Genomic DNA, 24,919 nt, shown 5'->3' with positions numbered 1-24,919 from the left:
GGTGCAGGGGGCTCTGATGCACCAGGCACTGCAAGGAGCACTCCCACCCCCGGGAACACCCCGGGACAGGGAGGGTTCTTGGGAAAGGAATGGTATTTTCCTTTCCCAAGGAAAGGACTGAGGCTGCTCAGGCTCTGTGCTCCTGCATTTCCCCGTGCCAGGGCTTGGGGGTCACCATGGCAGGACCACAGCAAACCTCAGAGCCCACCAGGGCCAGCACCTCCTGCTCAAACCCACCAGGACCTGCCCCGAGAGCTGATTTTTAGGGATAGGCTGCAATCCCAGCGCCCTGCAGGAGGCCAGCTGTTAGTCAAGGCAACTCACACAGAATGGGGAAAGCTGATCTGCACCACAAGCCAGCAAGGACACGAATCCTGGTCCTCTCCACCAGCCCCCAAACCCCCCACCCTAAAGGAAGAGCTCACGGGTGCTACACTCAGCCTTGCAGAGCCCAGGAAAGCCCAACAGGGTGGGAAGGAAGGCACAAGCCATCCTGCTGTCCCTTTGGGGCTGGTTTTCTCCTCCTGCTCTGCCAGCCAGCCCCCCTGGCAGCGAGGGGGCAGGGGGACGCATCTGCACCCCCAGGCCGGCCCCTGCCCAGGCAGGGGAGAACAGGCGCTGCTCTGTGAGTGCTGGGCCCAGGGAAGTTCAATAGTTTACTCCCAATATTTGTCTTGGCCGGGCAGCCCAGCTCGCTGGAGGAAATGGGGCAGGGGGAGGGCTCCAAACATCCTCTGCATTCCTTGCACCGCCAGCAAGGCCAGCGCCGGGGCACCCGCGCTCGGGGTCACCCAGTGCGAGGCCCTTTGTGTTTAGAAACCCTGCAATAAAACATCCAGGGGTGCCATTTTCCAGCAAGCAGCAGGGGGGTGAGGGGCCTCGGGCCCAGCCCTCAGCTCGACACGTAAAATACTCCATTCTCCCAAAAAAAACCCCAATAAAACCCCTCCTGCACAAAATCCGCTGAGCTGGGCACAGCACCCCGAGCCTCCAGCTCTGCTGGGGCTCCCCTCGAGCTCCCCCTCCAAAATTCAGCCCTGCTGTCACTGCCCCCATTGCACAATGCTGGCACCATCCCACACCACGGCTGGGAAACCCGGGATCAACCTGGGACCATCAGGGCTCCTTCCTCCGAGCTCCAAAAATGACATTTTTTAAACCAAGCTCCTTAAAGACGAGGGATGCCCCTTGGCAGGGAGCTGAGCTTATCTCCAGCTGAGCAGGGGCAGATAAGGGGCTGGGGTGGCCCTGGGAGCTGGGCAGGCGAGGATCTCCTGAGATAACCCCAGAGCCAGCTGCTCCTGCTGATAAACCCGGGGTGAAGGGGGTGCCAGTGCCAGTCCTGGGGCGCTGGGCACGCTGCCACCCGTGCAAGGGGAGCACAGAGCCCCCAGAAAGGGGCAACAGCCCCAAAACAGCGCTCGCAAAACCCAAAGAGGGATTTGGGCGCCCAGCACGACCCAGCAGCCACTCCAGGGGGGCTTTGTCCCCACGTTCCAGCACCTTACAGGGTCTCCCACATCCCCAAGGCTCAGCCCCCCCGATGCCAGTGCAGCCCAGCTGCCAGGCAAGAGCAGGGAACTCTTCCAGGCAAAGCCAGCTACTCACCCGCTTACAACTAATTAGGGCTTGTCTTAATTAAATCCTGCTAACCATGAACGGCCCCAAGGCCAGAATTAGCTGATTTACCTGGGATGGCCTCTGGCTGCTGCTCTGGTGGGGAAGGAGCCAGCCCTGTGCTGGACACACGAGGCAGGAGCTGCCAGGGCTTGGGAAGAGCCCCTGGAGTGCTTCCCCAGGGCACAGCATCAGTGCCCAGGGAATGCCAGCCCAGCCAGGTGCCAGGGCCACCTTCCCAAGGCTGGGAGCTCAGCCCTCCCTCCCACCACCTTTCGTGTCTTTAAGGGGATTAGTCCCTGTAATTCCAGGGAGGGTTTAAGCACAGAACACCCCGGGAGCAGCGGGGCTCTGCCTGGCGAGGCAGTGACCCCACTCCCAGCACGTGGGCACGGAGAGGCCCAGGAATACCTTGGGACACCCAGGCACTGCTGCTCCTGCCCCACTCCTTCCTCAAGCATCCCCAGGACAGCTCAGTGCCAGGCTGGAGAGCCTCCCAAGGGGAAGAGCCACAGCCAGGCAGTCCAAATTGTGCAGCCTGGAGAAGAAAAAGCTCCAGGGAGAGCTCAGAGCCCTTTCCAGTGCCTAAGAGGCTCCAGGAGAGCTGGAGAGGGACTGGGGACAAGGGATGGAGGGACAGGACACAGGGAATGGCTCCCACTGCCAGAGGGCAGGGCTGGATGGGATATTGGGAATTGTTCCCTGGGAGGGTGGGCAGCCCTGGCACAGGTGCCCAGAGCAGCTGTGGCTGATCCCTGGCAGTGTCCCAGGCCAAGCTGGACAGGGCTTGGAGCAGCCTGGGATGGTGAAGTGTCCCTGCCATGGCAGGGGTGGATTAACTGACCTGCCCCTTCCACCCCAACCCATTCCAAAATCCTCTGCCCACTGAGCAGCCTCTCACACCTTCACAGCATTGGCACCTGCAGAGAATTGTCTCTTTCTCCCCTTCCCAGTGCTCATAAAACTACTAAAATTTGGCTTTCACGGGCTCACCACTAACAAGCATCTCACACCAGCTTATTGTACCTGGAAACAAACTCCTGCAAAGCTTTAGTGGGAAAAGAGAGACACTGAGCCAACAAAATCCAGCTCCACGTCTGGACAGGGTCTGAACGTGCACAGCAATGGAACCAAAACATTCAGGAGTCCAGCAAAATGTAATGAAATTAAATTACAATATGGATCTTGCCAGAAAGAATTATGTCAACAACTTGAGCTTCAATTCCTTATTTATAGAGACCCGTGGATCTGCAGAAAGCCTCAACTGATTACAAGTTTAATTTTTGCTCTCTCATATACCAGCCTGGAGTCTCCCACCACCAGTGCCTCTAAAATCTCCACACCCAGAGACGGAGCAAAGGACTGGGAGACAAAACCAGCTCAGAACAGACCTTCACTTGCACCCTGAGCTCTTTTCTAGTGCTGGGTACATCATTCCCCCTCACTCCCCCAGACTGGGGGGCAGGAACGAACAACACAGAAGTGCTGCCACATCATCAGGGCTGTGAGCACTCAAGGGATGGTGCTTCAGGGGTGAAAAGGAGCTCTTTAGAACCTCTTTTGTAAGTCAGCCGTGTCTGGAAGCCTTGGCCCCCTCCAGCCTGGGAGTTCACACTGGAAGTCAGCAGCACTGGCAGCTTCGCTCCCGGTGTTTCCATCCTAAAACTCCAGCACCTCCTACCCAGGTGGGAGCAGCCCCATGTGCAGGGGATTCCCCCACAGCCACGGCACCACCCGAGGCACCAGCAGGTCCAGGTCCAACCCTGGGGATGATTTATCCCTCCACACTGCCCAGCAGCTCTGGGACAGCCCTGGATCAACAGGGTGTGCAGCACATCCCCTTCTCCGCAACTTGCACGGGTCTCGGGAATAAACAGAGCATCCAAAAAAAAAAAATAAAACCAGCCCAAACCCAATATTGTTTTAAGGTTTCCTCTGCCATGTCAAGCCCAGAGCCCGAGCAGGCTGGAGCAGCTCCAAGGGATGGAGCAGAGGCACAGCAGAGGCTCTGTGCTGCTGCCAGGGCACACGCTGAAGGCCCCGCCGCTGCCAGAAGATTTTTAATTTATTCTAAACCATTTAATAGTCCTGCCATTGAACAGAACCATCGACAGCTGGCTGGGAGCCCGCTAGTGAGCGGGGCTGGGTTTGAAGGAAAGCTGCTGGAGCCCATCCCTGAGAGCCGAGGGGGCTGGGGAGAGCTGCACTTCCAGCAGCTCCAAGTTAATATCGGCTTCCCAATCATTCCGAGGGAAAGTTTTTGATTACTCGGGGATGCAGAAGGGGATCAGCACCGGCTGGACCACCCGCAGCATCCCCGGCTGTTGGAGCCCTGCAGCCGGGTCTGGGCTGGGGGCAGCAGCCGGGGGAGCTGGGGGGGTCCCGGGGTGACCCCGGTGTCCCCTCGGGAGCGTGTGGCTCCGGGAACAAAGGCTCTTGGCAGGGCACGGCTCGTCGCGATGCTAATCTGCCTCTCTCCTCCCCACCCCCGGCTTTGTGTTTCACTAAAAATACCGCGCTGGAGGAAGTCCGTGCGGCGGGGTGGATGCTCTCCTCCCCGGGAGGGGCTTCCTGCGCTGCCCCGGCACCGAAATAGCCCCCAGCCCCTGCCCTGGCACCGAAATAGCCCCCAGCCCCTGCCCTGGCACCGAAATAGCCCCCAGCCCCTGCCCTGCCCCTGCCCGAGCAGCTCCGGGCACCCGAGCCCCATCCCGAAGCCCGGGGAGGATGCGGGACCGCGGGGCTCGCCCAGAACCGGGAGCGCTCCCCGCACGCCGGGCTCGGGCCCCTGCCAGCGCCTGCTCCGGGGGTCGCGGTGGTGCCCAGCACACCAGCCCCACTCCACAACCCCACGGGCGGCCCCAAACCCGCACCACCAGAGGGTCATTTCACAGGGGATGGGCACCGGGGCCGCGTGGGGCACGGGATCTGCGCCATCCTTTGGGCTGCGGAGCCTCCCAGCCTCTGCGGCAGCACCAGCACCCAAAAGCATCCCGGAATGCTGTGGACCTCCAAGTCCAGCTCGTTCGGACACCTCCCATCACGCCAGGTTGCTGCCAGGTCCATCCTGGGCACTGCCAGGGGTGAGGATTTGCACCCGCACTGCCCCAGCCCCCCGTGCCGCGCTGGAGCCGCTGCAGAGCCCACCCAGCGGGTGACACGCGATGCCACAGCCCGGCGACATCAATAATGCAGCGGGGTCAGCGCCAGCGTCCCACCGCTCCGCCCGGCTGCTGCCGCCGCCCTGGCACGGAAATCCCAACCCCAGGGATCCCTGTGCCAGCCTGGCCGGGCTCCCACCCCGCACAAACCCCTCAGGGCACAGGGGTGCCCATGGCAGGGGCTCCGGGGTTGGCAGAGGCTCTCCGGGCACCTTGCCTTCCTCACCCATCCCATGCCCTCACCCGCGGGCAGCCCCCACGCTGCAGGTGCACGGCTGGCTCTGCAAAGTGGTTTTCTTTTAAAGCAGAGCCCCCAGGGTGGCACATCCCTGCTGCCCCCTGGGCACAGACACGGCTTCCCCTCGCCTCTGCCCTGGCACCCCCAAAAACAGCTGCCGTGGGAAGGGCAGGGAACTCACGGGACACAGCCACAGCTCCCCGGGCTCTGTGCCCGAGGGCTTCCCCACACCTCTCCCTGCACAGCAGGAGCCTCACCAGGCCGTGCCAGGGCTCAGCTTTGCCATCCTCCCCCTGCCACAGAGCCGAGCCTGCCGCGGGCAGTGGAAGATGCTGCAGGGAAGTGCTTTAATTCAAACCATCCACTTTATTTTTTTTTTTTTTTTGGTTTAAATTGCATAATTGCTGCAGACATTTCTGCTCATGTTCGGTTTTATTACATCTCTGTGGTTATTCTACAAGCCCTAAATTTTGGGCCTCGACTGAGTTGGCAAAGTGCTCCAGAAACATCTGTCCCGAGTTACTCCCCTCGCGGGGCTGTGGCAGAAGACATCACAACACAGGGGGTTTATTTGCAACAGACCAAAAGTTCTTACTCCTGACTCAAAGAGAAGGGTAAATATCGACTGCCTCGAGGTCAGCGCTGACCCACAGCTGTCCCCAGACACGCAGGGGGCTCAGGAGCTGCCACCACCCCCCTGTCACCCCAGGGACACCAGGCTGCTGCCTCCAGCTCCTGCCAGCTGCCATCCTCAGGTGACACATCCCTCCCCAGCACAGGACAATCAACAGCCACTAATTCCCCTCCTTTAAATCCCCAGCAGCTCCCAGATGTGGGTTTGTCCTCCACGGGATAAACTCTGGAGTTTCTCCTTCACCAAGGTTGTAAAGGTCCCTTTGCACACCCACCCCCTGCACACCAGAGCATGCAGGAAGGGGATTGCACCACCCCCAACGCCTCCCTGGCTTTGCTGTTGCTCTTGTTTCTCCTACAAACACACCTGGAGAAGGCAGCACGTCCCAAGGACAACCCTAATGGCCACACCAGGGTCCCAGTGCCCAGCAGGAATGGGACAGCAGAGCCACAGCCCCTGCAGAGGTGCTGCCAGCCCTGGCCAGGACAGCTGCCCACCACGGACACCTCTGGGAGGACCAGCAGCACCCAGGTGAGGTCCTGGCAGCCCTGCAGCTCCCCTGCCTTTCACACACCACCAGCCCAGGCGTTTCACTGCAGCCACCCAAAGGCACCTTTGCCATCCAAGCAGCTCACACCCAGCACCTGGAGCTGCCCCTGCCACCCTGGCACCCCCTGCCCCACCCCTGCAGCTGCCAGGCAGGGCACAGCCAGAGCCCTGGGAACGGCCTGGTGGCCACCAGGACCTGCTGGGGACAGGGGAGCACCTGTGCCAGGCACGTTCTTCTCTCTCTCAGGATTGTTCATAGAGGTGCACAGAGAGAAGAAAGAGAAAACAATTTCTATTTCTGCTCCTTGTTTTTCCCATGTGGAATGTGTTTGGAGAATTGTTTCCCTGGGGTGATGCTTGGTTGGATTCTGGTGAGGATTGTTTGAGCCTGGTGGCCAATCCAATCCAATCCAATCCAATCCAATCCAATCCAATCCAATCCAATCCAACCCACCTGGGGCTGGGCTCTCAGAGAGGGTCACAAGTTGTGAGTTAGATATGGTAGTTAGAAAAAGTAGGTTTGTAGTTTTAGTATCTCCTTTAAATAGTAAATTAATGTATTGTAGTATAGTTATAATAAAGAAATCATTCAGCCTCTGAACTGGAGTCAGACACCAGCATTTCTTCCCCCCAAGCTCACCTGCATTCACAATAAGCACCTGGCATGGAGGACACGTGCCCTGCCAGGGGACAGAGTGGGACAAACCCCCCCAGCCCAGCAGACACAGGAATGGGCACAATTCTGTGGGGCAGGGCAGGGCAGCCCTGGCTCCCCGTGCCACCACGGCCACACAGGGCACTGTCCCCACGGCGCTGGGGACAGCAGAGCTGTGACAGCCACAGCTGCTGGCTGCCAGCCCTGCTCCCCGGGCAGGATTTTAAACACCTGCTGAATTATTCATGGCATCACCGAGGTTCCTGGAGGGTTCCTGGAGCACGAGGTGCTGGGCACCAGGTCCCTGCAGGGTGACCTCCCCACCCATGGCAGCTCCGGGGAGGTGGCAGGGCTGTGCCCACCCTCCCTGCTCCATCACATCCAGATCTCCCTCCTGGTTTTGTTTCAGCTGCTCGTCTCTTCAGGCCGCCCTGAAGAACCCCAATGCAGGAAAACTCCAGCCTTTCTATAAACAAACGCTGCTGACAAAAATGCAGCTCCCTGGAGCAGCCCCGAGCACCAGCCCCACTCCCACAGGGGCAGCCTGGGGCCACGGGGGGGGAAGAAGCTGCCTTCTCTCCTTCACTGAACGCCTCCAGGAGAGACCAGAAAAACCCCAAATCTGGCTGGGGACAAATCTCTGAGTGTATCCCAGCTGTCACAGCCTCACTGCAGCAAAGATCTCCCACAAACCCCTCACACTTGAGAACTGAACATTCCAGTGCCTGTGATCTGCTGGATTAGGGTTAGATTTGAACTGCCCCATGGGGTGACGCAGTGCTGGGGGCTGAGCAGGGCAGAAATCAGGGTCCATCACCCCTTCTCCACCAAGGCCTGGCCTCCTGCTGCTTTGGCAGCCAGCAAAGGCACACACCAACCAGACCAGGAGCAGGTTTCACCACCTTGAATCTGGCAGGGTGGAAAGGCACAGGAGCAGGATGCAGGTCCTGCTGCTCCGGCCACCCCTGACCTGATCCCAGAGCCACACGGGGCCCTGGCACAGAGAAGTGACCTTGGCAGGGCAGCTGGCAGTGCCCAGCTCTCCCGAGAGCTGCCGAGGCAGGAGCAAACCACCCCAAGGTGCTCAGCAGCCCGAGCCCATCCCCACGAGAGGGGAATCACCCCCAGAGCCAGCTCCCCTCGTCCAGCCCAAACATCAGCCCTGTCTCCAGCACTGAAAAGCCCCTCTGGGGGGGAGCACGGGCTCTTCTCCCCCTCCCCACTCCCAGCCCTGCCCTGCTCTCCCTGTCCCACCCTCTCCTTGGAGGAGCCAAAAGCCAAAGGCCGGAAAGGACCGTCCTGTTCCCCTGGCCTGACTTCCCGTCAGCTCCCAGTGCTGGATCCCGACCAGCACACGGAGCACAGCAGAGGAAATGCCCGTGTGGAGAGCCACCCTCTCCTTGGGAATGGCTCCTCTCCCAGCCCTGTCCCAGGGCGCTCAACCCAGGGGCAGCACAGCCACCAGCAGCCTCACACAGACCTCCCGACAGCTTCAGATCGGGCAATAAATAAATAAAAATAAAACACTGCCTCCAAGCCTGCCCCAGGGAAGGGGGATCCTTCTCTTCAAGATTCCAAACAGCTCCAGAGGGAAGGAGCAGAGGTGAGACCCTCCTCTCCTGCCAGCCTGCTCCTGCCTCACACCAGCATCACCCCTCATCTGCACTGGGGGATTTCTGCACCAGGGGCTCCTGAGGACACAAGGCTTTCCCATTTTCCCATGGATGTCCTCCTGGCAGCCCAGTGGCCACTTCTGGGTCAGCATTAGGCACCACCCCCACGGCGAGGGGATAGAGACAGACCTGGCAGTGCAGCCCCTGCAGGGCCCCAGGGAGGAGGAGGAGGAGGAGGAGGAGGAGGAGGAGGAGGGGGATGCTCAGGACGCTGTGGAGCAGCCCAGAGCAGCAAGCACAGGACAGGGGGGACACGAATGGGAGGGGACAGATGGCCGAGGGGCAGGGTCACACACTGCCCACCCAGCTGGGGCAGGGGCAGCCCGGAGCCAGCCCCGCTCAGCCCGCGCCGGCTCCGCCAGCCCCGCAGCCATGGAAACTGGACGTTTTCCACCCCGAATTCCTTCCCTTTTGGAAAGGAGTTTACCAATAAAAGGCACTTAGTGCCGAATCCCAGGCCAGACCCAGGCCTCTTAAAAAGAGCCAATTAACTTCCTATTCCAGCAAAAAAGCTGCGAACACGCTCAGCCCAGATGTTCCCTCCCTCCTGCAAATAACGGAGGGAGAGAAGCTCATTCACGAGCTCCAGCTTGGCCACAGCCCTGCTCTGGGCAGCCTGTGATACCCACCTCGGCTGGGGCACCGTGGGGTCACTGTCCCCAGGTCTGGCACCCCCCAGAGCCCCTCGGGGACACCGGAGGGGAGGGAACACACAGCCCCCAGCACTGCCTGGAGCGAGGGATCCCACCGGGCAGCCGGGGACACCGGGCTCTCCAGGGTGACAGCCACCCCCAGAAGGGTTTTCTCTGGCTGGTGGGACAAGCCGTGCTGAAGGAGGAAGGAGATGCCAGGGGGGCCCCTCTGTGCCCTCACCTTCCTGCTGCCGTGCGAGGAGAAGCTGTGGGAATGCCTCTGGAGGCTGCCCCCGCTCAGGTCCAGCTGTGGCTTCCAGACCTCGCCGTTGTCGGCGGCCAGGCCCTTGGCAGGGGGCAGGGCCGAGCCCAGCAGGATCCCGTTGTGCACCATGTCCTCGGTGCAGGTGAGCCGCAGGCTGCACAGGTACTCGTCCGTCTCCTTGTCCACCACCAGCAAGCGCGTCTCCGTCTCCACGGCCTTGATGCGCTGCACCACCTGGGAAAAACGACAGGGACAGCTCAGCTGGAGCCCAGGGGGACACCCAAGGGCCCTCAGCTCCCCCCTGGGTGAAGGGTTACGCTCCCAGCTGCGGGTGATGGGGCAGAAAGGGCAAGAACACAGATTTGGGACAGCTCTGGTCCAACGGCCGCACAGCAGCGCTGCCCAGACCACCAGGACCACCCTGCCCAGCTACCTGGGATCGCCTCCTGCTCAGTCAACAGCTTCCAGAGGCTGTCACTGCCCCTCAAGCATCAGCAGCTCTGCCTGGCACTGTCCTGCACAGGGACAGCCCAGTCTGTCCCACCAAGCTAACACCCAAAATCTCCTCAATCCACGGCGTCCTCCTACTCCCATACCCAGGGCAGGGCATGAGCCAGGAAGGCTCCAAGCACCAGTGTGGGCAGTGAGGTGCTGGACTGTCCCTCCCACACCATTGTGCAGGCTCGGGGTAGATTTAGGAAGGAAACAGCCCAATCCACGCATCCATCCCCAGCCCGTGCTGGGGACCAGCAGAGAAGGGAGCCGGGGCTGGGAGCAGGAGAGGAGCCCGTCCCTGGCAGGATCCTGCTCCAGGCAGGGCTGAATGGGGACATTGTCCTGCTGTGGCCGCTCCTTTGCGGGGATCAGGGACTGGCAGAGGCTGCGACACTGCGGAGAGCCAGGAGGAGCTGATCCCACAGGCAGGCAGGGGGTAAATCCCACCAGAGCGGGCTGGGATGGAAACAGGGAAAACCCAGCACAGCCACAGGGAAACCACCTCCAGACTCGCTGCTGGCAGCTGCCAAAGGCACCTCCCCCATGCACAGGCCTTCATCCCGAGGAGGAGGAGGGGTGGCACTGCTGCTCAGCTGCCATCCCCAGCCATGGGGTGGCTTTGAACACCCCAGACATGCTGGGAATCCCCCAAAAGCAGCCCGGGGCTCCTTGCAGGGCTCCTGCACTGATCTAGGTCACAGTGGCCAGACACGGCAAGGTTAGAGCGACAAACGAGCCTAATACGCAATTAACCAGCGTTTATTTACTCTCTGCAAGCTGCACTCAAGGTCAACAGAGCCGGTATCTGCAAACAAAATAATAAAAAAAAAAAAAACCAGCCTGCGAGAAATGTCCAGGCTGCAGCCAGGGCTGAGCTAAGCCATCCACTGCAGCGATCCCGGGAGCCCACCCCCGAGCAGCCTGGAGGGGCTGATCCATCAGGCCCAGAAAATCCATCTGCTCCCGCTCAGATCCCTTCACATCTGCTGGCACCAGCAGTGCCCGGGCAGGGGCACTTCTCCCCGAGGGGACCTGGCAGCAGCAGCAGTCAAAGCTCGGCAGCAAAGATGCGGACGGGGAAGGTGCTGGCCCTGCAGTGCCATCCCCCAGAGCCCACAATTCGGGTGCTGCAGGCAGCACAGGGGATCACAGGGGTCCCACAGACCGCAGAGATGCTCAGAGGGTCCACAGAAGGGTCCAAAGCTGGCGTGGAGCAGTGCTGGGCTCACCCCACGGCCGAGCCCCCCAACAGCCACAGCGAGAGCAGCGATGGAGCAAAGGTACAAGTGCCAGGGGTGGAGAGTGGCACAGAGCAGCCCCTTGCCCCCTCCCCACGAGCAGGATGAGCAGAAGGGGCTGTGAGGAGCCCCCCAAGGCAGCAGGTCTCCCTGGGGACAGAGCAGAGAGGTGGGGGGCAAAGCAGCAGCTCCCGGCGAGCTCCTGCCCAGCACCGTACCCGCTTCCGAGCCATGCTCCCAGCCTGGAGTCCCGCAGGCTTCTGGAGACAATGCAGCCCGTCCTGCTCATCTGGGACCTCCTCAGCACCCGACCCAGCCCCAGGATTTCCGCAGCCCCACCCGAGCAGACTTTACCCCTGGTGACGGCAGCGCCAGCCCGGCAGCGCCAGCCCCGGGCCCTTCCACCCTCGCCAAACGGCAGCGCCCAGGAAGGACTCACGGTGCCAGCAGCAGCTCCCGCAGAGGTGCCCGTGCCCTGCTCCATCCTGCCAGGCTCCCCGGGCACCTTTCTGTGCTCAGGAGCTGCGGCTCTGCCCGGCTCCGAGGAACCCAGGACGCAACTCTGAGACAGAGCACGCTCTGCCTTCGCTCCTTGGGCAAGGCCAGGAAAAAAAACCAAGAGAACAAAGACAAAAATGCTGCCAGCTTCGGCTGGAAACACAGTTACACCCAAAGAGCAAGGCCTTGTGTGCTGCGGGCTCCCCAGGGCACATGGAGAAGTGTTACTTGTTCAAGGTTGGGCAAGGAGCAGCACGAGGAAGGACCAAGGTGAGGTGGCTGCTCAGAGCCACCGTGTGACCCACCAGGGCATCGCCCTCGCCACGGCCCATCAGTGCTGGCGAGGTTTTGGGGGAAGAAGAGGTTCTTGTGGTATTGAGGCAGGAAAAAGGGTGATCCCAGCGCTTGCACTCTCGCTCTCAGATGCCACGGCAGCCAGAGCGGGCACCGGGCGAGTTCCTGGACACCCTGGATGGGGACACCTCGTTCCAATCACTGCTCTGCAGCAGCCAGCGAGTGCCAGCGCTCCATCCTGCCGCCAGCAGCAAAAACACAAACGAAAAAACAAAAAGGAAGAAATGGAAATTTCCCCCTCCCATTTCACTTGACCTACTGGGAAGCCCCAGCACGTTTCAAAGGCACAGCTGGCTCCGCTATCGCCCGTCCCCAGCAGCCCAGCGCCAGCAGGGAGCTCTGGTGGCTTCCAAGGCACCACAGGAACCCAGCCCTCCTTCCTGGCCAGCCACATCAAAGATGGGGATCCTCCTTCAAGGGGTTTGAAATCCCACTCAGGACAAACATCAACTTTCACACGGCTGGCTCGGAGCGTCAAAACAAGCTCAACTCGCCACCAAACCCCACCAGGCTCATCCAGAGGAGTCCACCAGGCTTTGTTGGAGCCACCTGGAAGGCTGTTTCACCTCCAGCACGGCAACATGCACACCTGGAGTGAGGTCTGGGAACACACGGCCCCCCAAAACTCTGTGGGGTCACGGCACATCCCAGCTCTGCCCCCATGCAGCGCTGGCAGCGGGGCTGAGCAGATGTTTTAAGTTACTAAAACACCAAATCCTGCAGAGCTCCACAAACCACGAGGCAAATTGTGCCCCTGCCAGGCTCCGAGTGTCCAGCAGGACTGGAGCAGCTCGAACCTCGCTGCTTGCTGTTTTGTTTTTTCCGCATTTTTTGGGTTTTTTAGACTAAACTGTCTGACAAATCCAAGTTTCAGTTTTACAAGGAGAAAATGCCACAGCCCGAAACAGCTTTTGTTGGAGAGCAGAGAAACGGCAGCCTTGGACCTGCCCAAGCGTGGTCAGGGAGAGCCACGGCTCCCCTCCGAGCCCTATCGCTCCCCGGCCAGCCCAACTGCCGAACATCTGCACGGCTTTATCTGCAGATTTTCAGGCATCTTCCCACACTCGGGGCTGCACAGGCAGGCGCAGCTCGCCCGAAGCAGCCAAGAAAACCCACGGCAGAGCCGGAAATAAAGCCCGGGTCTCCCCATTCCTTTCCACCACAGATTGCATAACGCGGCAGAGCCCTGCCCAGCCCCGCACACCTTCGCCTTCCCCACCTTGACACGACTGCAGCGTCCTGCGCCCGCAGCCCGACCCCGCACGGAGCTGCGGATCCCGGGCCACGCAAAGCCCGGCCCCGGCATTTCGGGGGAGCATCCACCGCACCGCTGCGGCCAGCCCAGCGCTGCCCGGCCGGGGATGCTCCGGCGGGGATATTTTGGGTGAAACCCCCGCTCTGCCCGCCGCAGGGAGGCTGCAGCGGGCACGGCCCCGCTCGGCCCCGGTGCCCGTGTGCCCCGCTCCATCCCGCACCTGGTGATGCGTCTCCTGCTCCACGTTGAGCCCGTTCACCTCCACGACGCGGTCCCCGGCGCGCAGCCCCGCCGCCTCGGCGGGCGAGCCGGGCTCCACTTTGCGGATGAACTGGCCGCTCTTGCCCTTCTCGCCGTGCAGGTGGAAGCCGTAGCCGCTCTCCCCTTTCAGCATTCGGCACAGCCGCGGCTTCAGCTGGTCCTTGGCCATGGCCGGCGGCGGAGCGGCGGCGGCGGCGGAGCGGGGCGGGCGCGGGGCCGCTTTTATGGGCGGCCCGGGGCGGGCGCCGAGGGGCGGGTCGGGACCGGGGCCGGGGCCGGGGCCGGGGCCGGGGCCGGGGACGGGGACGGGGCCGGGGCCGGGGCTGCGGGCGGCGGTGGGAGCGGGGCAGCAGCGGGGCGAGGGGCCGGGGCCGGGGCGATGCGCAGCTCGGCCATGCTGCGGCTGCCCCGCGGCACCGGGAGCGCGGCGGGCGGGGACGGCGGCGGGACGGGAGGGGACGGGGCGGAGCCGCAGCGAGGGACGGGGCGGCACCGGCACCGGCACCGGCACCGGCACCGGCATCGGCACCGGCACCGGCATCGGCACCGGCATCGGGACCGGCACCGGAATCGGCACCGGCACCGGCATCGGCACCGCCACCGGCATCGGGACCGGCACCGGCATCGGCACCGGCACCGGCATCGGGACCGGCACCGGCATCGGCACCGGCACCGGCACCGGCACCGGCATCGGCACCGGCATCGGCACCGGGACCAGCATCGGTGTCGGGATCGGGACCGGGACAGGCATCGGCACCGGCGCCGCACTGGGTCCGGCATTGGCACCGGCATCGGCACTGGCACCGGGACCGGCTCCAGCACCAGCATCGGCGCCGGGATCGCGACCGGGACCGGCATCGGCTTCGGCACCGGGACCGGGACTGGCATCGTCACCGGCATCGGCACAGGGACCGGCATCGGGACCAGGACCGGCACCGATGCCGCACCGGGACCGGGCTCGGCACCGGCACCGGCACCGGCATCGGCGCCGCACCGGGACCGGCACCGGCATCGGCACCAGCGGCTGGTGGAGCCCCGGGGCCAGAAGCCCCGAGCAGCACGATCCGACGGCTCCCTGTGGCACGGGTGCCAGGGAAGCCGTGGCTGCTCCTGCATCCCCGAAGTGTCCCCAGGCTGGCCGCGGCTCGGAGCAGCCTGGGATGGTGGAAGGTGTCCCTGCCCATGGCAGGGGTGGCACTGGGTGGATGGCACTGGAGCTTTAAGTCCCTTAAGGCCCTTCCCAACCTAAACCGTTCCAAATTCGATGACTCCTGGTGGGGAAAGGCTCCGGCTCCATCTGGGCTGAGCTTGGAGAGGCCACCCAGGTTTCACCTGGGCTGAGTTTGTTTAATGGAACACAGAGATCCCCGTCTTCACCTTTTTGCATTCCTCACCTTCATTTCCTTGAAATCTTTTACAAGAGGACGTGACCCAGAGCAGCTGTCACAGTGCTGGCCCCGAGTGTCACATTCCTGTGACACAGGTTCTCAGGCCTTCTTCTGCAGCTTCTCCTTCCTCATCTGCTTTCCTCCCAGATTTTACAGGGCTGAAGCAAACACAGCAGCCAGCTGGAGGCTGGAAAGAAAAGGCTCCAGAAATTAATCTTGATTTATTTTAATGCGTAGTTTGCTTTAAAAACCCTACTTCCACTGCAGTTATACATAAATTCACCCTTAAAAACCCCGGGACCACAAACATGCTTGGAGACTGCATCCTGAGAAATCACAGCATTATTTATCTCTGCCAGTCCTTCCCACCTCGTTCCCTGCAGGCACTGTGGCTCTGGGAGCTGCAGGGCAGGGGCTACCGGGGGCACCGGTGCTGTCCCCTGGGCTGTCTGTCACCGTGGGGTGGGCACGGGCTCAGGCCCTGCCTCCAGACACGTGTGGCAGCCAGGAGGGTGTGATGGCCCACCAGGAGGATGTTTTAGTTCCCCCAGGAGGATGTGATGTCCCCCATGAGGATCTGATGTCCCATCAGGAGGATCTGATGTCCCCCATGAGGACCTGATGTCCCAAAGATGACCTGATGTCCCCCATGAGGATCTGATGTCCCACCATGAGGATCTGATGTCCCCCAGGAGGAAGTTTTAGTCCCCCATGAAGATCTGATGTCCCCCAGGAGGATCTGAGGTCCCACCAGGAGGATCTGATGTCCCCCAGGAGGATGTTTTAGTCCCCCATGAAGATCTGAGGTCCCACCAGGAGGATGTTTTAGTTCCCCAGTGATGGTTCTTTGGCCCCTGCACTGCCTGTGTCACCCCAGCAGCGCCGACCTCAGCACGAAGTCCTGGGTGACCCAGAGGAAGCAGAGAAACTGAGGCAGGTTTATTTGCTGTACAGCACAGCTGCTCCCCAGAGCCTCTTTGTGGAGTCCTGAAGCTTTTTGTCGGGCTGGAGGAGTGCGAAGAATTGATTTTTCCACTCGCTGGCTAAACCAAAATATGGGAGGGAAAGGGGGAGGAGAAGGAATTGTTTCAAGTTTATTTGAACCAAAAAGTTTTTCTTTGCATTTGGCGCAATAAAAACACAGTGGGAGAAAATCTTTCAGGTGGTCAGAGTAAATATTTGAACCCTTTTGAATATCTTTTTGAAAGCATTGGGAGCATGAAATTTTTTTTTAAAAGATAATAAAACAGAGAGAAAATATTTCAGAAAGGGGGGAAACAGTTGTTTACGTTTTTTTTTAAGCACAAGCATTTTCTCAAGTGTGCCCTGGGCATTCTTTCCCCAAAAAACCCCATTTATTTATTGTGGAGGATGTAGGGGACGCTCTAGTCAGCTGTAGCTCTGACTCAGCACTGGATCTTTGCCTGAGCACCTTGTGATCCTAAAATAAAACATTTATTTTGTGATCGCTGTACTTCAGGAGCTGTGGCTGTGCCTCTGGCACCAGCTCTGGGCTGTCCTGGGATCATCCCAGCGTGCATCCCTGGGCACCAACATGGATCACAGGGAAATCCTGCATTTCTTCCCTGCAGCTGGTGGAGAAGGAGCTGGAAGGAACATTAAAATACATCGTGCAAAGGTAGATCCTCCCGAGGTACAAAATCCCTTTGGTTCTCCCCATCCTGCCTTTTCCCATCCTCCCAGGTCTCACTGAGAACAGGAGAGAGGTTCCTGCGCCTGGAATGGCAGAGCCGTGGGTAAACCCTGCAGATCCTGCTCAGGCAGAAGTTTTCCATGTAAATTTTGGGTGTTTTGACTCAGGCACATCTCTCAGTCCACACTGGGCCTGCCTGGAGGCAGAGGCAGTGCAGGGACCTGTGAGCTCCGTGCCTTGGAAGGGTTTGGAGCTTTTTTTGGTCGACATCTGCTTCCAGTTCTGGGCAGTGACAGAGAATCCCACCTGTGTCCTCCTCCCTTTGCCTCGGGCCTGATGCTGTTGCAACATAATCCAAAATGCAGGTGCTGGGAGGACTTTCCCAGCTGCAGAAATCAGAGTCGGCCTCCAGGCTCCTTGGCAGCTGCCAGTGGGGATTTTGGGGAGCCCACAAAGTCCATCTTCCTGCAGAAACTGGGAAATCCTCAGCTGAGCCCCCAAGCCTGCGCAGTCAGCTTTGCTCCTGAGGCAGTGGGAGGGTGAGGAGCCCTCTGAGGAGGAGGATGGTCGATGATGATGGAGTCACTGGGCTGTGCCAGAGCTTCCAGAGGGATGGGAAGTTTTCCACGTGCCTTTGGGTTCCTCACAGCTGAGGTGCCAGGAGCCCTGTGTGTCCCTCGTGCCTCCACGAGTGGCTCTGGGCAGCTCTGGTGGCTTTTCCATGTCCCACTCAGCCCATCCCTGTCCCGGCATGTCGCTTGAGCTCATCCTGCTTGGGGCTGGGAGCTGCTCCCAGCTCTCCTGGCTCCTTCCCAGCTGTGGGAGCTGCTCTTCCTCCCGCTCAGCCTCCTCCTCCTCCTCAGTGCTGGTGTTTATCCACAGCCAGCTTTCCTCCCCGCAGTTTGGGCAGCCCAGCACCTTCTGCTGGCTGTGCAGGGAGCTGTGGCCGAGCCAGGGCTGCTCCCGGTGCTGGGGATCCCTGCTGGGAGAGCCCCTGGCACCGCAGCGACCGGCTCTAACTGGGAATAAATGAAGTCCTGGGATTTCCCAGCGGCTCGGATGCTCCGTGCTCATTCCTGCCTTGTTTCAGCATGGCTCAGCGTGGGGCTGCCGGGCCTGGCTGCTCCCAGGGGATGATTTCAAAGGGGATGATTTATCTGTGCTGCCGGAGGAACCAGGAATGAGAGGAGAGCTCATAAAAAACACCAACTCATTTTCCCCGAGCCTCTGCGTGTGGCACTATTGAGCTGTAAACATTCCCCAGGTTAGATTGATGAGGACAGGAGGAGAAGCGATCATTAGGAGGATTAATTACAGGTTTTGTGGGTTGTGAAAGTCCAGAAAGTTCAGGCACGCTGCTGAGAGCCGGGAGATGCATCTTGCCCACGCTGGCAGCTCCTTTATTGCCCACAGGAGTGGCAGAGCTGGGGCAGCTGAGCCGGGCTGGTGCTGCCGGGTGCTGGGAGCTGGCCACGGGCCCAGCCAGCCTGGCCACACCTGAGGCTCCACGTGGGAATTCCGGGGATCTGCTCCACACCCAGCTCCCCGTGGGACAGACACCCGCTGCCTCTGGCAGGCAGGACAACGCCTTTCCCCGGAGCAGCTGGGATGTGTCTGGTGTCCCCAGGAAAGCCCCGTGGATAAGGCAGCTCCACAGGGACTGGGTCCTGAGGAGGCTGCTGCTGGCACAGCCCATCCCCTGAGCTGGTGCTGCTGATGGTGCCACGCTGGCATGTCACCGTGCCTGCCACGGCAAGGGCATGGGTGTCACCGCAGCGCTGGCTCTGGGACCCTCTGTCACTGTGAGCACTCATCCTCAGCAGCATCCACCTCCAGGAGCAGGCAGTCCTGGCAGCATCCACCCCCAGCTGCACCAGCTGCTGCTCCTGGTGGCACAGGTCCCTCTGCTCCTGGTGGCACAGGTCCCTCTGTTCCCCTGGTGGCACAGGTCCCTCTGCCCCTGGTGGCACAGGTCCCTCTGTTCCCCTGGTGGAATAGATCCCCTCTGCTCCTGGTGGCACAGGTCACTCTGCTCCTGGTGGTACAGGTCCCTTTGTTCCTGGTGGAACAGATCCTCTCTGTTCCCCTGGTGGCACAGGTCCCTCTGCCCCTGGTGGAATAGATCCCCTCTGCTCCTGGTGGCACAGGTCCCTCTGCTCCTGGTGGCACAGGTCCCTTTGTTCCTGGTGGAACAGATCCCCTCTGTTCCCCTGGTGGCACAGGTCCCTCTGCCCATGGTGACACAGGTCACTGTTCCTGGTGACGCAGGTCACTCTGCCCCTGGTGGCACAGGTCCCTCTGCTCCTGGTGGCACAGGTCCCTCTGCCCCTGGTGGCACAGGTCCCTCTGTTCCTGGTGGCACAGGTCACTCTGTTCCTGGTGACACAGGTCCCTCTGCTCCTGGTGGCACAGGTCCCTCTGCCCCTGTTGGCAGGTGCCCGTGGCAGCTGAGCTGCTCAAAGCAGAGCGGGCACTCCCCAAACACAGCCCTGTGTGCACTCCACATGGGGGTGGCACCTCCCGCTGCCAGGGCCTGGGGACACCCGAGGGGTCCCTGACCCAACATCTCCTCCTGGCCTTGGCCCTGGGCTGCTGCAGGGCCCATCTGTGACAGGGTCTCTGTGCCACAGCCGTTTGCCACTGCCCTGGGCACCCTGGAGACAGAGGTGGCATCACCTCCTGCTCCCTGCAGCTCCCAGCCCTGATCTCCAGTGCCCATCCGTCCTCTGGCTGGTGGGACAGGAGGGGTGGCAGGGATGGGATCCCTGGCAGAGCCCAGCTCAGCACCAGGGCTCCCCACGTTTGGGGCCATTGCAGGGAGCAGCCGGCACATCCAGCTCCGTGCAAGGAGCTCCCACCCACGGCCAGAGACGTGCTCAGCCCTGGCCTGCATCCCTGAGGACGGGGGAGGAAATTCCTCGGGGAGTTTTCTTCCTCCCGGTGCCCGCGGGGACCATTGTGTGTGCCCGGGCCAGCCCTGGCTGAGCTCACAGCTGCTCCCCAGGGCCGGTTCCTGCCCGGCCTCTGCCCTTCCCAAAGCCCCTCTGGCTGCTGCTGCTCCCCTGGGAGAGGCCGGGCAGCCGGGAAGGAAAGGGAGCTGCCCCGGCTGGGGTGGGACATCTTCCTGCCTGCCACGGCCCCTGGGATTCCCCCTCCTCTGGGCCTGGAACAAAGCGTGGGCATCGCCAGCCCCTGCTGCAACCCAGAGTGCCAAGGCAGCGTGGCACGGACCTGGGCCACCTCCAGCTCCTGCCCAGGTGTGCTGTGTGGGCACTCCTGTGGCAAGCACATTTTTCTCCCTTTCAGGATTTTTATAGAGGTGCACAGAGAGAAATGAAAGAGGAAACAATTTTTATTTCTGCTCTTTATTTTTTTTTTTTATGTGGAATGTGTTTAGAGAATTGTTTCCCTGGGGTGATTCCTTGGTTGGATTCTGGTGAGGATTGTTTGAGCCTGGTGGCCAATCCAATCCAACCCAACCCAATCCAATCCAATCCAATCCAACTCAACCCAACCCAACCCAATCCAATCCAATCCAATCCAATCCAATCCAATCCAACCCAACCCAACCCAACCCAATCCAATCCAATCCAATCCAATCCAATCCAATCCAACCCACCTGGGGCTGCACTCTCAAAGAGGATCACGAGTTGTGTTCGAGTTAGAGTCAGAGAAAGCAGGATGTAGTTTTAATATCCTCCTTTTATATAGTATATTAATGTATTTTAACATAGTTATAATAAAGAAATAATTCAGTCTTCTTGAGTCAGGCATTGTCATTTTCCCCATTGGGTTCAGCTGCATTTACAATACACCCCGAGCAGCACCATCCCTGCGCTGCCCAAACCCTCCCACGGGGCAGGGCCACAGGAGAGAGCCGGAGCGCCCATCCCTTCCAGGACCTGTGCCCTTGGCTGGGGTCCCGCTGGCAGAGGGGCACCCACGGGGACAATTCCCTGCTCTGCAAGGGTGCAGGGATGGGGACATGGTGGCAGGGCTCATCCTCACCCCCGTGGTGGGCACAAGAGGGTCTGGGGAAGCCACCTGCGCTCCTGGCACCTCCTGCCCACCGCCCCACAGCCTCCGGGACACGGCGGGAGGGAAGGGGTGACAGGGAAGGGGTGACTTGTGGCACCTGGGGGTTTCCGAGCCCCCCACCCATCCCAAAGTGGGATGGGGAATTGACCTCCTCGGCTGCAGTTTTCCCTGCACAGCTGGGGCAGCACCAGGACCCCAAATAGGGCCGGGAGCTGATGTGCTGCTGCAGCTCTGGGCCTCTCCGTGCTCCTCTCTACAGCTTTTGTCCCCTCACTTTGCTCCCAGCTGCAGATCCCAGATGTTGGCATTCCCCCTGAGCATCCCTGTGGCTGCATTTCATTTTGGAGCATTCCTGGGGCCTGGACAGGGACTCCCTGTGGCCGTGGGATCCCCTGGTCCAGCACGGGAAGAATGGGGGATCTCCCTCAGGACCAGCATTACAAGGAATCAGATTAACATCCATTAGGGATGGCTGGGTCCTGCCCTGAGGAGGGAGGGGAATTAATTGCCTTTTTAAGCTTCCTTCCTTTTTATTTGGCTCATTGACCCCCAGGGAAGGCCCAGATGCCTCCAGAGAAACAGGAGTACAGAGGGAATTATTTTACAGCCCCGGTGAGGAATCAGCTGGAGTTCTGCAGGAAAAATGATTTTCCAAGGTGAGGAGTGAAGGGTTTGTGGTTCACTGGATGTCTCGCTGGGTTCACTCCAGCAACTGGCACGTTCAGGTGTTTGCTGCCAACAGATGAGGGTCTCTCATGCCACCATCCTCCACCCCCCGTGCACCCTCCTGCTCAAAGCAGTTTTACCTGTTCTACCTCATTTTATCCCTTCTTTTCTGGGAGAAATTGGCCTCGTGGCCACTCCAGGGGCTGCTGGCTCCTGCCAAGGATGGATTCAAGTGCAGCAATTGAGTCTCATCAGTCCCAGCACTGCGCCATCGAAGGGCAGGAGCTGGAAAATTGTGGGAGGGGGCAAGGAGAGGGGAACTGGAGGAGAAACTGGGGAGGAAAACAACAGGGAGAGAACAATCCTCCATGGGTTACAGCCCCTGAAATCCTCCCGAGAGCCTGTGAGGGGTGACAGCAGCCCTGGGGTGAGGGAAGCGTGGCAGGGAGGGCCTGGCCTGGCTCCCCTGACAAACCCCAGGCGAGATTTTTCCTTCCAGACCCAACCAAAGGCAGCACAAACCCCCTCAGAGCAGGGGGTTCATCTAAAAGGGGTGGAAAGGTTTCTTTTTGTCAAATTTCCTGCAAAATCCGCTGGCAGGTTAAAGCTCAGCAGTGCCAAACTCAGCCCCCAAACCTCAGTTTTCTCTAAATCCCAGATCCCAGCCGCTCCAACGCCCCTTCCCCACGTGCTCCTGCCCAGCCCTGAGGTTTCTCCCTCTTTTAATGGGGATTGACATTTATTTCCATCAGTGGGAATATATAGAAATTAAACCCGAAAACACAAGCAGAGCAGTGAGGGCTCGCAGAGCTTTTGTACAGCCCAGTCGAGGAAATATCCCGAAATTTTGTCATCTGAGTTGGCACTTGGCCTGGCAGTGACTCCCCAACAGGCAGTAAAAGAGATTTACTGTAAAACTGCAGAAAAAATTGTGTCAAGGAATTAAATCATGTCAGAAAAATCTGGGAGTGACCCAACTGCTGACGTGTCTGCCCCGTGCAGAGCCAGATCAGGTTTTGCTCTCAAAAAAACCCCACCAAGACCCTCACAACAGCACCGGGAAGCCAAAGTTTCCTTTGATCACATCTCATTTTAATGAGGGCAGGTTCCGAGGAAGCGAACAGTACATGTTTCTATCCGATTGAAAACAAGCCAGTACAGAAATGTAAAAAAAATAAACAAAAATAAATATCTCCCCTGTTTCTTTCTCCCCGAGTTCACAGCACAAGGCTGACCTGGAAACGAGATGGATTTGCCGCTGCGGCTGGGCAGCGGCCGTGAGAAATCAGATTTTTTGGGATGTCACTGTCTGTGTGGTTTCAGAGAGGTCGGAGTACCCGGAGATCCGCCGAGGAGACCTTCCCTGCCAGCCAGGTGAGCAGGTCCCAGCCGGGGCAGCCAGGGCTCCTCTGGCACACGGAGCATCTCCCCCACGTCCGTCAGCGGCTCCGAGCCAGCGGGAAGAGCTGCAAGGAGAAGAGGGATTGGATTATTTTGGAGCATCCAGCTCCAGCAGCACCTCCCTCCCCACGTGGGACCCCGTTTTCCCCCAGTGCCGTGTTGAAACCACAGCTCCATTCACAAGTTTCATTAAATCTCCTCCTCCACAGGCTCAGCTCTGACCTGCAGGTTCTCTTTTTGCCACCATTCATGCAGATAAACCCCACTCAGATAAACCCCACACAAATAAACCCCACTCAGACCCAAATTCTACATTTGGACCTGCCCACAGAGTTGCCAGTGGGATTTTGGCTGGGAAATCAGAGGGATGCAAGGGTGTACCCAGGTCAGAGCCTGCGGTGCCCAGGACAGCACAGACGTATCCAGGGCTGGGTTGACCTGTCTGGGCTTTCCCAAAATGATTCTTATCCCAGATTTCCTCCAAAAAAAATGAAGTGGGGGAGGAATACAGCTACATGTTTCAGGGGCTGATCCAACAGCTAAAAGCCTCGGTGGATTTCAGCTGGATGTTGGCTCCAGCTTTACATAAGAGGAAAGAAATGTAAAGCCTGGAGCTGGCCCCGAGGCAGTCCCACGCAGCCTGGATGAGCCCTGAGGGGCAGGAGAAGGGTCCCGAGCAGGGGAGGGCCATGCTGGGAGCATCTGGGCATCACCAGGCTGCCAGCCCCATGGACACCCCATGGACACCCCACGGACACCCCATGGACACCCCATGGACACCCCATGGACACCCCATGGACACCCCATGGACACCCCATGGACACCCTCGGGCACGGGCAGCTCGGTCCCTCAGAGTGCAGGGTTTGTGATGTACCAAAAATGCACAGAAATCCTACAGTCCTGGAACGGGTTGGGTTGGAAGGGACCTTAAAATCCCTCCAGTTCTGCCCCCTGCCATGGGCAGGACAACTTCCCCTACACGAGGTTGCTCCAAGCCCTGTCCAAGCTGACCTTGCCCACTTCATCCAGATCTGTTTGCGCCCTAAAGGCCAAGCGCAGCCCCTACAAACACGCACTTACCCGGTGCCACCCTCCAAAGTTCCCTGAACCCCAATTTCCTGATGAAACCCCTGCAAGGCTCCACACTCCCCGTGACCTGGTGACCCCCCAGCCCCCGGGGTGCCGCGGAGTGAGCGCACGGCTCCACACCCCGCACGGGGATCACATCCCTCGAGCATCCCTGGAGCATCCCTTGAGCATCCCTGGAGCATCCCGGAGCACCCCGGAGCATCCCAGAGCATCCCGGAGCATCCCAGAGCATCCCGGAGCATCCCGGAGCATCCCGGAGCATCCCAGAGCATCCCGGAGCATCCCAGAGCATCCCAGAGCATCCCAGAGCATCCCTGGAGCATCCCGGAGCATCCCGGAGCATCCCAGAGCATCCCAGAGCATCCCAGAGCATCCCGGAGCATCCCAGAGCATCCCTGGAGCACCCCGGAGCATCCCGGAGCATCCCGGAGCATCCCAGAGCATCCCAGAGCATCCCTGGAGCATCCCTGGAGCATCCCGGAGCATCCCGGAGCATCCCAGAGCATCCCAGAGCATCCCAGAGCATCCCTGGAGCACCCCGGAGCATCCCGGAGCATCCCGGAGCATCCCAGAGCACCCCGGAGCATCCCGGAGCATCCCGGAGCATCCCGGAGCATCCCAGAGCATCCCAGAGCATCCCGGAGCATCCCTCGAGCATCCCGGAGCATCCCAGAGTATCCCAGAGCATCCCGGAGCATCCCGGAGCACCCCGGAGCATCCCGGAGCATCCCGGAGCATCCCGGAGCATCCCGCAGCATCCCGGAGCATCCCAGAGCATCCCGGAGCATCCCGGAGCATCCCGGAGCACCGCGGACCGCCCGCTCCGCCCGGATCCCCCCGGATCCCCCCGGGCCCGCTCCGTCGCGTTACCTGGGGCTGGCGGGGCCCGGGCGGGGGCCGGGCGGGGGCCGGGCGGGGGCCGCCCCAGCCCCAGCCCCGCCGGAGCAGGCGCTGCAGGAGGCGGCCGGGGCCGGGCGGCGGCGGGGCCGGGCCGGCGGCCGGGGGGCTCTCCCCCGGGGACGGGGGGCTGTCCCCGCCGGAGGTGCCGGGATGCCGGAGGGGCTCTGCCGGCAGCTCCCGCCGCCAGAGGTAAGGAGAGCGGCGGACCCCCATCAGCAGCCCCGAGGCGCGACCCACCGTGTGGTACCGGGGGCTGGC

General features: G+C 60.6%; 1 protein-coding gene and 1 non-coding gene across 3 annotated transcripts in view; both read right to left on the bottom strand.

Moving 5' to 3' along the window:
• The window catches only part of NHERF2 (NHERF family PDZ scaffold protein 2), a 32,481-nt gene extending 18,747 nt beyond the window's left edge, over positions 1-13,734 (bottom strand). The window contains exons 1-2 of one of the 2 annotated variants that reach the window (XM_031506085.2): positions 13,485-13,734; positions 9,401-9,658 (exon numbers count right to left, since the gene is read on the bottom strand). In XM_031506085.2, the coding sequence (XP_031361945.1) occupies positions 9,401-9,658; positions 13,485-13,694 (468 nt within the window). In that variant the 5' untranslated portion in view covers positions 13,695-13,734. Of the gene's footprint in view, positions 1-9,400; positions 9,659-11,375; positions 11,520-13,484 lie in introns of those variants that run through there. The other variant, XM_031506086.2, reaches the window with a different exon arrangement.
• An 8,607-nt stretch (positions 13,735-22,341) lies between these two features.
• Positions 22,342-24,666, bottom strand: LOC110483028 (uncharacterized). Its single transcript, XR_013340877.1, has 2 exons — positions 24,632-24,666; positions 22,342-22,737 (listed from the first exon to the last, which is right to left on the bottom strand). It is a non-coding gene; the product is annotated as an uncharacterized LOC110483028 (transcript).
• Positions 24,667-24,919: the final 253 nt, after the last annotated feature.

The sequence above is a fragment of the Lonchura striata genome, chromosome 16 (genome assembly GCF_046129695.1).
Source record: "Lonchura striata isolate bLonStr1 chromosome 16, bLonStr1.mat, whole genome shotgun sequence".
Classification (NCBI taxonomy): Eukaryota; Metazoa; Chordata; class Aves; order Passeriformes; family Estrildidae; genus Lonchura; species Lonchura striata.
Note: the sequence above shows the minus strand (reverse complement) of the source record. Positions and strands in the feature narration are given on the sequence as shown.